The 13,172-nt window shown below is 31.3% G+C and overlaps 2 protein-coding genes across 2 annotated transcripts; one reads left to right on the plus strand and one right to left on the minus strand.

Moving 5' to 3' along the window:
* The first annotated feature begins 4,403 nt into the window (after positions 1–4,403).
* On the plus strand, positions 4,404–6,984 carry LOC148312632 (esterase AGAP003155). The gene is made up of 4 exons (XM_088276101.1): positions 4,404–4,802; positions 4,874–5,077; positions 5,970–6,110; positions 6,625–6,984. The coding sequence occupies exons 1-4, from the start codon at positions 4,571–4,573 to the stop codon at positions 6,810–6,812; spliced, it is 765 nt and encodes a 254-aa protein (XP_088132227.1). The 5' UTR covers positions 4,404–4,570; the 3' UTR covers positions 6,813–6,984.
* A 2,129-nt stretch (positions 6,985–9,113) lies between these two features.
* EloB (transcription elongation factor elongin B) lies at positions 9,114–12,788 on the minus strand. The gene is made up of 4 exons (XM_088276107.1): positions 12,690–12,788; positions 12,491–12,584; positions 12,120–12,264; positions 9,114–10,265 (listed from the first exon to the last, which is right to left on the minus strand). Exons 1-4 carry the CDS (start codon positions 12,690–12,692, stop codon positions 10,154–10,156), a joined length of 354 nt encoding a protein of 117 aa, XP_088132233.1. The 5' UTR covers positions 12,693–12,788; the 3' UTR covers positions 9,114–10,153.
* Between the last annotated feature and the right edge of the window lie 384 nt (positions 12,789–13,172).

The following is a 13,172-nucleotide window of genomic DNA, read 5'->3' on the forward strand; positions in this document are numbered from 1 at the left end:
CATTTAAAGTAATTGATTTCAGTCAGGCATAATACTAAATTTAATTTAAGTTATTTATGAAATATTTTTCAAACATTCCACTTAAAAACTCAATTTTTTCTAAAATGTCCAGTAGAAATTGTACAGTATAAAAATGGTTTTATAAAAAATAAAGATTTAATATGTAGAAATATGCGGATCCCAATAGTACAACTTTTTGCATTTTTTTTTACTATAAAACATGCCTTTCATGATATTGACATCTGTCTAAATACATTCTTCTGATGAATAATATCCCTTCCTAAAGTTAAATAATATAATGGGGCTATAGTAATCTCTTTAGCCACTGTAAGGGAATAAAATGTATCTGCGTCTAGCTCGCGCCACGTGACGTAATAGTAACTTGAACACTTACGTTTGTGAATGGGGGAGACGCATAGTAATAATGTTTGCTTACATATTTGATTTGATATCGTCTTATTTGGGTGAATAATTTACTATCGAAAATGTTTATGCCTTGTATATCTGTTATTGTTATATATAATCATTGATTCTCAGAAAAATATGTGTGTAAAGTAGTTATTAAAGAGAGTTAATTTTGTACCACGTAGTGTGAATCCCACACCAGATTTGAGATGCGGAATTGGGTTGATAAATAATAAGTTTATTTTCTTTTATCTACATAAATAAAAATGTAAATATGTGTTTGTTCAAAATCTTAAATACCCCGAATTTATTCACGATTGCTTTGAAATTTTGTCAAAATATTGCATTCTAATACGCCCTTGTTTTTATATATATCTGTATAAATAAAAATGTTAAAGTCTGCTTGTTCAAAATCTCAAATATCCAAAAGTTATTCAATGATTGCTCTAAAAAAAATCACAGCATTTCATTAGAATACCCATGTGTTTATATGCTCTTTTCTTTGTTTTTCATTTAACCTGACTGAGGCATAGCAGCACATGGCCGGGTACAGCTAATTTTTAATAAAAATCTATGTAGTATATTTATCACTTTTAGATTTAAAGAATCAATTATTCTAGTATAATTTTATAAGGGAAGCAAAAAAAGTGCAAAAATTGTATTCACTATTTAAACCATATTTATTTTTAGCAGTACAGTATAACATACCTATAGAATTCATTTTTACTACATAAAACATTTTTATTTTTTATTAAAATTTCACTTAGTAAATAGCACTATTTCTTTAAATCTACTGTGACACGTGTTTCGATGCATTCCGCATCATTTTCAAACACCATGAATGCATCACCAAAAATGATGCGGAATGCATCAAAACACGTGTCACAGTAGATTTTAAGAAATAGTGGTATTTAATATGTAAAACTTTAATTAAAAATCCATAGATTTTACCACAAAGTGACTGCCAAATCAATTGATGGAACATTTTCTCTATTATTTACTCTTGTAGTAGGCACATTTGCTATCTATTTTTTTAATTTATTTTTTATCCCTTAATTTTTCGTCATTTAAAATATCTCATATGTATAACTATATTACCAGCATGAAATTATGAATTAATATTTTGTTTTATTGTGCTTACTAAAATGACCAATCCCTTATTTTATTATAAAATTTATTTAATATCTTATAATTTTGTATGTAAATATAAATTAAAATGTAAAATATTTTTTCATTTCTACCAATTGAAAACCCACTTTAATATATTGTTCTGCATTGTTATAAAAATAAAACTTCTTTTTAACACACCATGGGCGGAAAAGATATTTTTACCCGTTTGGTCGATTGATGCTTAAGGACGGGATGGGTATTTTTGCCTTCATTTTAATGTCAGAAAAGAAGGAATTACATATTTAATGTTTTTATATGAATATTTTTTTTTAAAAGAGAAATATTTGTGTTTTTATTATTTACACAAATATTTCAATTTCATACTATTTCTGTGAGCCTAAGTGGCTCATTATTAGAAATAGGTATCGAATTGTGGTACAGTGGGTTCGAACCGAGAAATTCTGATTTAAGAGTCCGCGACACTATTATGTACCAATCTCTTTGTTAACGTCTTAACTACATAATTATAACGTACATAATTATCAAATCCTGTTACCAGCGGTCCATGGGCGTAAAAAACACCTGTCCTTAGTGTATTAAGTAACTACCTATAATGTTAATTATTGGTAATTTTTAATTAGATATTTATCAAATATTTTTTAGAAATCAATGCCACTTTAATTCATAATTATCATATTTTTCTTTTTGAAAATGGCATTTTTAATAAATTTGTAAATATGATATACACATTTTTCTTAGCAAAGAATGAAAATTTCAATCACTTATCTCTATTTCTTTTGTGCCTCATTCCCCATATAACGTTGAATGAGATAATTTTTTGTGATAAATCAATAGGATTTTCCATGTCTCTGTGAAAATTGCTCCTTATTGCATCAAATTCTCCTTCATAAAGGTGAATTTTGCAATTTCTCATTGATATAAAATTAAGTGAATTTTGATTGAAGGCATTTTAATCTCTCCATTATTCAGTTCCTGGCAACAAAGCCACTCAAATTATGTCTGTTTTGTTGAGAATCAAAACTTCTCAATATGTATCTTGTGTTCAATATATTGTATATCTTGTAAAATATGGACCACAAGGCCCTGTCATTATTTATTCAAAATATCAGTTGCCATTATGGAGAATTTTACCGTAGAACACAATTTTATTTCATTTCAAATTGGGTTATTTTCAGAGTTATGAATTGTAAAATCAAAAAATTATGTAAACATTTACAAAATATTGACACATCAAACTGACGTTCTGTGATCGGACTGTCAATTTCAAAAACAAATTGACAATCTTTTGTTAATGTTGTCCTGGTCCTATTAGAAACCTTGTCTTTTCTTACAAATTATGGATTTGTAACATAGTTTTCTCAAAATATTAGTTAGAATTTTAAGTTAGATAAAAAAGTAAAGTAAAGTTCTAGCTGTAAATGGAAAAAAAATTACTGTTGTCGATGTACATACAATATAACCTATGTGGTATACATGTAAATAGACGACTTTGGTCACGTTTTGTGTAAATCAATGATGTTTTCGAATCTATATTACAATATATGTTTACATATAAATATTTTTAAAATGTTGAACTAACAATATTTGTACAATAGAGATATATCTGGGTGTTTTATTTTTATTACTTTCAATATGCTGAGACCTTTAGTCAATAACATATTTGTTATTTTATCATTTTTTTGTAAATATTAATAAAATTTATCTAGCATAATAAGTTACATGCAACATATAGGTACATCCATATTATATAATAACCTAAATCATGTGAGTATGATCGATTTTTATTAGATTTGTAATTGAGATGGTATGTGATATAAATTCTCTTATACCGAGACCTTTAGATTTTATAACCTCGCAAATAAATTTTAAAATGTTGTTAATATAATAAATTAAAAAATGATGTTCAATTTGATTGTTTTATTTTAGACATTTCCATGGTATATAATGTTGTCCGTTTCAAAAGTTATATTTTCAACACTGTCAGATATTGAACTCAAATAGATATCTTTTGGAGTGCTATGGGGGAACAAAAACAAAATTTTTATTGAAGTTGATATCTCGGTGCTGCCAACTGGGTCGAGCAAAACTCTGCGCATGGGTGAAAGATATTCCTGCACAACTGTCCTTCTTGTATATTTTTGCATTCATGGTTTGACTTTGTTTTTTGCTACATTAAGGCATCCATTCGAAAATAGAAGCTGTCAGAAAAACATTTAAATAATTTTCTAAAAATCAACTGTCTTAAAAAGTTTATTAAGCAGCCAAGGAAAAAACACACTAAGTATCAACCTCAAAAACAGTATACATGTGGTCGGCGCTACACCAAAGTAAACCTTTGCCAAGTAGTTTTTTTACCGAGTAGAAGCAAAAATAAATTTATCCACTGTACATAGATAATGCCTTTGTAATATCACCCCTACAGCAATACCTACTTGTTTATTGGCACCACCAACACCAACTATGTATTACCATATTAGGCACATAATAAAATTTTGAATATATGGTATAAAAATACTGTCTAATTGTTAGCACTAATGATTGTCTAAATGTTTCTGCTATTCAATTAATACTAACTGGTTAGTTAGTATTAACTGAACTAGCAAAAACATTTAGACAATCATTATTACTAGCATTTAGACAGTATTTTTATGCCATGTACTCAAAATTTTAATTTGTGCCTAATGTACGATAATATTCAAATGGGGGTGTCAATAATACTTCTATTTACCTTACCAATAAAGAACTTTGTTTTTTATTTTATTTATGTTTTATTCATTCTCGAACCAATGGTTTTGCCGACCTGTAAATACGGTTCTCATTTTCTATGGTTTTATTTTACATAAATTTGTATTGTCTATGCCTGACATAAAACATAACCTGTATATAGGCGAAATTGACAGTTTTCCGTTTTTGTTCGCTTGATTTTCATTTCAATCGTTTTATACTTAAATGAATTGATAGTTTTTTTTTCTTCAATGATACAACTAGAAATGAATAACATTCTTACATGAATTAAAACATACAGTTTCACGAAATGGATTCGGCAAAAGAAAATGCAACTGAAGGAAGCAGCACTAATGAGAACGATATACCCATTGTAAATAAAATGCCTAAGCTGAAAGTACTAGCTTTTCATGGATATAGACAAAATGGGAATTCTTTTAAAGGAAAAATAGGATCTTTTCGTAAAACTGTGGCAAAATATGTCGATATAACCTTTTTAACAGGACCTCATGCTGTTAAACCAGAAGAAGGGGAAGAAAGCGGTGAGCTTTAAGTTTTTTTTTAAAATTATGAATCAAACACTTATGCTTATTTTAATCTATTTATTTTGCAGATGGAGACCAAAGAGGGTGGTGGTTTAATGCAGAAGATCACACATTCAGTGGTAAACGTGTTGGAGGACCCGCTATCGGCTTTACAGATACTCTGGAACTGATTGAGAAAGTTTTCAAAGACCATGGCCCATTTCATGGCCTCTTAGGATTCTCGCAAGGAGCTTGTCTTGTTGGTATTCTGTCTGCCATGCAACAAAAAGGGCGTAAGTTGAAACTAATATTTACTTATAATTTATATTTGAAGCACTAACATTGTGATTTTCCATTTTGTAATTAAAATGCAACTTTGTTTTAAAATCACTATAAATATTTGATTATAACTTAATTATACGAAACTGGTAGACATTATAATTAAATATTTACAGTGATTTTCAAACTAAATACATTTTAATAATAGTAATAATAAATTTGGAAAACTTATATAGCTCCATTTTCGTAAAATACTACCTCAAGGGCGCTCAAATTTTAATTAAATAATAAAATTTACTTACCTAACACCAAATCAAAATTAACGATCTCGTAGCTATATTTTTTCTTTGATATTTCTGCCAAATACAAATAGAAATACGGGCACCGTGGCGTAGTCTGGTAGACGCTCGACTGCAAAACTGGCATTGCTGGTTAGATTCCCGGCAATTGCAAAATGAATTCCAGAAATATTAATTTTTAATTGGTCTGGGTGTTTGTAATGTATACCTTCCCTTTCTTAACTATCCTATCTGCAGACTAGCCTTTAAATTAGAGGCTTTGCGGGTTATTCCTTTAAAAATTTATATATATTTATTTATACATAAAAAAATTAATAAATTGTAATTCGTGATATTGTTTACAAGTATCACTGATTTTTTGCATTTGCACTTTTTTAAAAAATGTTTATCACTAAAATATCCAATACCTAGTTGTAGTTTCTTTTTTATGTCAAAATAGTAGTAGATTATATCAAAAACAGGTCAGAAATACTTTTTTTAATTAAATCATTTGAACCTTTGCATTTCACATAATTTTAATAGCTCACTGTGAATGTTTAATGTGTTGTATATGATATATGCTCTCTGAACACGTCTCAATAATTATGAATTATTTTTTATTTTCCAGTTCTGCCTTATACTTTTAATTTTGCCATTCTTGCATCTGGCTTCTGTTCTGGAAGTCTGGTACATAAATCATTCTATGATGCAGATATTGCATTACCAACCATGCACATTTTTGGCGAAACTGACAAAGTCATCCCAAAAGGTGAGTCATTATTAATAATTCATATAATATTAATGATTTATTAACGGCAGGCGCCGTAGCGTAGTTGGCTTCGATTCCCGCCAATTGCAAAATGAATTCAAGAAAGATTTATTTTAGTTTGTAATGTATTTTTCACATTTACCTTCCCTATCCTTACTATCCTACCTGCAAACAAGCATTTAAAATACACGCTTTGCAAGTTATTCCTTTGTAAGACAAAATGCTATACGCCTATTTGGATGAATTACAGTTTTTGTTATAATTTTTGTTCCCAATATATATTTCCATAATTTTCTTTGTATTTTATTACATTTGTACATGTATTACAAAGAAAACACCGAAAAAAATATTAGAATTGGAAAATTTTCAGAAAAAATACAGTTTTTTTCAGGACAAGGGTAAATGACATAAAAAACAAAGATTTCTTTGGCATTTTTAAGTAAATATGAGTAAAAAACAATGGCACTCAAACGGTTAATATAGAGAGAAAATTAATTAATTTTGCTTGTTCCAGAAATGAGTGAAGCTCTCGCAAATATATTTGTGAAGCCCCTAGTTGTGGAGCACGGAGGTGGACACTACCTCGCTTGTTCCGGTTCATTGAAAAATAGTTACAAGGACTTTTTTGGAGATATGGCTGATGAATTTCTAGATCAAACACTTGAGATAGAAGAAGAAACCAGGCCTTCGTCAGACCACTGACCAGTGTTTATATTAGTGCAATTAAATAATCATTTCCATAATTTAATGTAATAAATGCATTTGTAACTATTATGTTAAAATCTTAGTGTAGAACAAATTTTAATAATTTATTAATTGTGGAGAAAAACAGATTTAATTATTTTAATAACAAAATATAAACATTAACATGTGATGATTATTTTTATTATTATGAATTATTTCATAATCTGAGTTTTCTAGGACCATACTTACCTTACTTGACTGTCTTTCAGTTACATAATTATAATTATTGTTCACATAGTGCAGACTTTCCTTTTAAAGAAAACTGTTAATAATTTCGTTTCCAATTCCAAACGTAGAAATGAGGTATAATGAATAATTTGACTGTCTGTTGCCTTTTGTATGCTGACGATGCTGTTCTTCTTGCCGATAGCAGAGAAGACCTGCAGGCGTTGGTGACAAAAGTGTATAATGTGTGCAAGGAAAGTGATTTATTGATGAATGTTAGCAAATCCAAAATTATGGTTTTTGAAAGAGAAGAATGCAGATCTGAATGTGAAATATTGGTAAACAGAGATTTTGGAACAGGTAGATGATTTCGTGTATTTGGGTAGTATGTTTTCTAGGGATGGAAAGATTGATAAAGACATAGAAAGGAGAGTGAATGCTGGGAACAAAGTGAATGGTGCACTGAAATCAGTTATAGCAAATAAAAACCTATCAGCGGAAGCTAAACAGGCAGTGCACAACGGAGTCCTGGTTCCAACTCTAATGTATGGAAGTGAAACATGGATTGGCAAAAGAAGGATGAAAGTAGACTGAATGCAGTCAAAATGCGATCTCTCAGAAGAATGTGCGACAAAACGATGTATGATAGATATGTGAATAGTGAAATAAGGAAGGAATGCAAAGCTGAGATAAGCATTATCGATAAAATTAAGAAAGGTGTGTTGAGATGGTTTGGACATGTAGAACGAATGAGTGAGGAAAGAACGGTAAAACAAATTTATGAGGCGAATGTTATTGAGAAAAGAAGCAGAGGAAGGCCGAGAAAAACATGGCACGATCAGGTATGCCAAATACTTGAAAGTGGTCAGGTTAAGAGTCGTAACAATCGGCGGGTATGTATGAGGAGATGCATGAACGTGGAAGAGGCGAAGGATGTTTGCAAGGACAGAGTGGTGTGGCGCTCTATTCTCTCTACCTACCCCTGCGGGGAAGCGGCGTGATGGTTAGTTGGTTAGTTAGTTAGTTTTATTTTTTCTTTGTTTGGAACTCCGTGACATGTATGATTCAATATTGATCTTGCACCATTATAGTAAATTACTTTAATGGCTTTAAAGCGATCCGTCTTATACTCAAAATGCCAGTAGAGTGTGTTCAATCCAACCCTAGCCTAGAGTAACATTTTCTATTTAACTGCATTAGAATTAGGTAATTGACAAATAACTTATGTAACTGTCCGGTACACAAATATTGCCGCCAAGATTGAAGTAGAAATGTTACTAGGGTTTTTACAGCCTCCAATTAAATAAGCCACATTATTAGTGTTAAAAACATCATTTTACTAATGTGCAAAGGCAAATAGCCGCAAGTTAAAAACTGTAGTTAATAAAATGAGTTAAATCAATAAAATTTTGCAGCTACTTGGATAATGAATATCTCAGTAAAGGAAAGAGCAAAATCTGTGATTGTATATGATAGAGCCTAGTTATAAGAATGCTTTGAGCCGTGTTACGCCAAACAGCTGCAACTTGAGTTACGGCTAGTTGCCTTTACACATTAGTTTAGTGTCCCAGAATTGAACCAGAAGTTTTATTATATGGCCTAAAGGGCAAGCTACAGATATCGTTGAAAGGTATTGTTTTATACACATTGTAAATGTTTGATAAATAAATGTTTTTGGCCTATATTTTTAAGTTGTTAACATAGCTCAGCTGTCCAAATTTAAAACACAGTAAGGGACATTTTTTTGTAGTACGTTTTTTTTAAGTAGACTCTACTTAGTCCATAAATGCAAAAAAAACGTACTACAAAAAAAATGTCCCTTACTGTGTTTTAAATTTGGACAGCCGAGCTATGCTGGTTTCCAAACAAGTAGCGTTGTGTGCATTTGAACCTATTTCAATAAAGATGCGGCAACAATAGCCAATACACACACTATACAGTGCGGATCTAAATTTTCAAGCAGGTTCGGAGCGTGAATCATTACATGCCCGGACTGCATGGAGGTATTACTAGAAGCAATTGTAGAACCCTTCTTGTTCACAAAAATGTAGTAAATATCCAGATACACATGACAAGCGAGTAATAAAACAATCATTTGTAATTCCATGGTTTATTAGATAAAACACATTTTGTATTAATTTGATTGATAATCGAATATCATAAAATTTTCTTATTTAATTCATTGCTTAGTGAAGTTCGTATTTATCACTAAACAATGAGAAGGCTTTCCAAATTGAATATGACTGTTCAACGTTATTCTATTTTTCATTTTTTAAAGATCAAAAAATAAAAACAATACGGCTGATATATTTTTTTTTAAATCATGCTGCGAACTTAATACCTTTACTTTTCATACACGGCAAATTATTATATTGAAATTAATATAATAGCAACATTTACATCCTTCAAAAATATTGCTGTTGACTATTAAATTGGTAAGAATGCTTAGAAGAAAAGAGAGATTAATTTTAGCAATATTAACTCAATAAAAAAAGCTTTTTATTTTAAATAAAATAATATCATTAGTTCAAAGGTATACACACTTGGCAGTTTTTTTCTATAATTTCTGACATATTTAACAAAAATTCAATTGTATTCACTCGCTGTATTTTTTTATGAAAAGAGAAGTTTGTCCTTTCTCTTGTCCTTAAGATATACACAAATATTTTCATTTTATACTATTTTCAACTAAATAGGTTTGTGTTTGAAAATTGGAATCAAGCTGTGGCAGAGTAAGGATCGCATCTCACTCAAGAGTCGGTGAAACCACAGGACCACAACCCAACTCTATTATTCTCTATTGATTTTTAATAAATTCGTTATGAAATATCATGAAATGGAAATTAATTTAAACTGCTACAATGTTACGTGGGATCACCTTTAAACCAGATATATTAATACGCATAAATAAAATAAAATATTAAGTCTTTCTTTTATTAAAAAAAATATATATACTTAAACACCATCTGCTAAGTTTTGCGACCTTAATTTTCATTGCAAGTTATATTTAACCAAACGTAGCAGGGGTTAGATAACACAAAAATAAAAAACATTCACAAATGTGTGCCGATAGAGAAAAGCATTTTGGCAATATCAGCATTCTGAGAATGTTTCCGTGCTCTAGTGACTCGGGTTTAGTTGACTTGTTCTTGCCCATTGCTTTCTTGTGATTTCATTACATCCGGTAGATCTGGTGGGGACGAAAACGGTGTCAGTTCCAATATTTCAAATTCGCCGCTGTCTTTTCTGAAAAAAAAACACATGTCTTTAGTGATAAGGGAAATATGCAAGATTGAAGATGTCGTTAGGTGGGGAAGGCAACGAAGGAGACAATGGTATGCGCATGTGAGGAGAATGGAACCATCCAGACTCCCCCACATTGCACTATACGACCACTCAAAGGTAGATGACTCCCGGGCAGACCACCAAAGAGATGGATCGACATCGCAGGAGACTAATCCCTCTGAAAAACGGGCCACAAGGCCTACACCAAGAAGAAGAAGAAGATGTCTTTAGTGTTTGGTTAGATTTAACATGGCTATGGCCATGACGTTTTAACTTATTTAATTTACACGTACGACTGGGAGGCTTCTGTAAGTGGAGTACATTAAGAAAATTTACACAAGTAGAGGAATAAAAAAAAAGGTACATACGATTACATATACATACAAAGGTTGTTTGATACGCTCCACTCCCGACCCATTTCGACCCCTGCCAACCACTGGCACATTCCTCAGAACATTAAATACCTCTTTGTCAATTAAAAAATTATTTCTGCGCAAATGTTCCTTGAGTTTTGAATAGCAGCCATTGCCAGTAACGCTTTGTGTGTTGGAGCATTGCCCTGATGAAAATACACCCCTTACTCTCTTTTTTATCATCTCGTGCAATTTCATTATCTGCTTAGTTTAATATGTAGTATAGGCTTACTGTGGCTCCCTTTGAGATGCAGTCACCAACCAAACACCCTGGATCATCCCAGAAGACTGAGGCCATGACCTTGCTAGCTGTTATTTGTTTTGTGTTGAATGGTCTTATCCAATATGCCCTTTTCTTCAATCTCTAACAGTTATTGTCATATTTTATACCACTATTCTTGAATATTTTTATCAATTTCAGTGGTCACAGGGGGCTCTCTTCCATATTCATCATCACATGAAGTTCTGGAGCAGTGAAATTCTCCACATCACCTTTTCACTATGTCATATGACGCTGCTGAATCCCCCAAGACGCTCAATGATTCTTAATGGATTTTAGAAGACAACCCTCTTAAATTTAAAGAGATAATAAATAACGCAACATTGCTCACACATGTCGACTTTAGTACTGAACTGCATTTTGTGGTAGTCATTTGGGAAACCATGAGCTAGACTGATCAGGAGGGGAGCGTATCAATCTGTCCTTGTGTATTATAAAAAATTATTAAATTATTAAAAACGTTATAACTATCTATAATTAGAAATAATAAGTCATGAGTATAGCCATAAATACATAATAATTTTACAATTCAAAATTATAATAAAATATATTCAAGTGTGTACAACTAATTAATGTAGCAAAATATATAAAGCTAACTAACCATCACGCCGCTTCCCCACAGGCGTAGGCAGAGAGAATCGAACGCCACACCACTCTGTCTTTACAAACATTCTTCGCCTCTTCTACATTCATGCATCTCCTCATACATACTCGACGATTATTACAACTTCTGACCCGGCCGCTTTCAAGTATTTGACATACCTGATTGTGCCATGTTTTCCTATGTAATTGCTTGAATTATACATTCTATATTTTTCCACTATGTAATTGCTCGAATTATACATCAGTTATGCTATCATTTTCCAAATGAGACGTGAATACGAGTGCTATAGCAGTCATAACCACAATGTGCTAAATTACTAATTAAGTTGGAAAATTTTCACAAAACAAGCTATTTTACCCTACTATACAAAGTATGGTACTTGTTACATTTTACATCTCGATATGCTGACAATCGAATGTGTTACAGAATAGCTAGTTTTATCAAGGGATAAAAACAACGGGTTTTTTTGTTATTTTAGCCCAATCCTCATATATTTATAAACGAGAAAATGTATTTACCTTAAAGCTAAACCGATGGGAGCTGGACTTTGAGCTTTAGCAGTGGAAGACGTCAGACCATAGTCTTGTAGTGTTTTATCTTCCTCCATCATCTGATTATCCTTATTAAATAACATTTGATTTACCGGTGGCACTTTCAGAATACCTACAAAAACATTTTTTTTTAAATGAATAAATACATAAATCTGTAAATGGCTGAGACTAAACTTAAACGTTGTTATTGAAAATATTTTACTATTTTTAGATACAAGAGACCTCTGACTAAATGTTCAAGTGGTCATTCAGTCAAACTTAACCAATTTCAAATGCAATTTGATACAACTACAAAATGGGGGTTATGAAGAATAAATCTGCATTTTTTTTAAACAAACCTTCAATCATTTTCTTAAGCTCCAAGACCGTAGTGGTATCTTTGGCATCAGTGAAGATTGTTCTCTTTTTCCTTCTTATCATGAGGAATACATCCTAGAAAAAAAATCACTGTATGAAAACATTACCCGTACATTAAGTTTTCATGAATACAATGCTTGGAAATGACGGTAAATGTGGTAAATAAGAACAAGGGCTTACCATTTTAAACTGAATTTGGATACTTAAAAGATTACAGAACAAAATTTCTTTAAATAATCGGCAAACGCAAAGTCAGCCGTCACGTCCGTCAACTTAATCACAGATTTAACACAAAAATAAGATAAAAATGAAAGAACGCGTTACTTGTTCATTTCAAATGTTCATGGTTTATGGTGAAATGCCGAGTACCTACCGGCATATTTGACAATCCGCATTCACTTTTCAAGAAATAATATTTTCAACGAATGAATTCTATTTTATTTACTGGTGCATGCATTTCACGCATTCAAAAATCTTATTTATTTGATACAGCTTAGCGGTGGGGAGTGTAGATTTTCCAGTACACGATTTACTGAAAGTTGATCTAACTAAAACATCACGGACTGAAATATAAAACGGCGTATACCAATCGCAAGAAATAAGCGTTCCCATAATTGCAAATACTGAATTACTTTTTCATGCGCTTCGAATATGCAACAATTC

The sequence above is a fragment of the Brachycentrus maculatus genome, unplaced genomic scaffold (assembly GCF_059751285.1).
Source record: "Brachycentrus maculatus isolate JH-2025_06_01 unplaced genomic scaffold, ASM5975128v1 h1tg000037l, whole genome shotgun sequence".
Classification (NCBI taxonomy): domain Eukaryota; kingdom Metazoa; phylum Arthropoda; class Insecta; order Trichoptera; family Brachycentridae; genus Brachycentrus; species Brachycentrus maculatus.

Coding starts and splice junctions, on each gene's coding strand:
- LOC148312632 (XM_088276101.1), top strand. CDS start 4,571: ATGGATTCGGCAAAAGAAAATGCAACTGAAGGAAGCAGCACTAATGAG. Junction 4,803..4,873: donor AGAAGAAGGGGAAGAAAGCG/GTGAGCTTTAAG, acceptor TTTATTTTGCAG/ATGGAGACCAAAGAGGGTGG. Junction 5,078..5,969: donor TGCCATGCAACAAAAAGGGC/GTAAGTTGAAAC, acceptor TTTATTTTCCAG/TTCTGCCTTATACTTTTAAT.
- EloB (XM_088276107.1), bottom strand. Junction 12,265..12,490: donor GCTTAAGAAAATGATTGAAG/GTTTGTTTAAAA, acceptor ATGTTTTTGTAG/GTATTCTGAAAGTGCCACCG. Junction 10,266..12,119: donor CCCATCGGTTTAGCTTTAAG/GTAAATACATTT, acceptor TTTTTTTTTCAG/AAAAGACAGCGGCGAATTTG.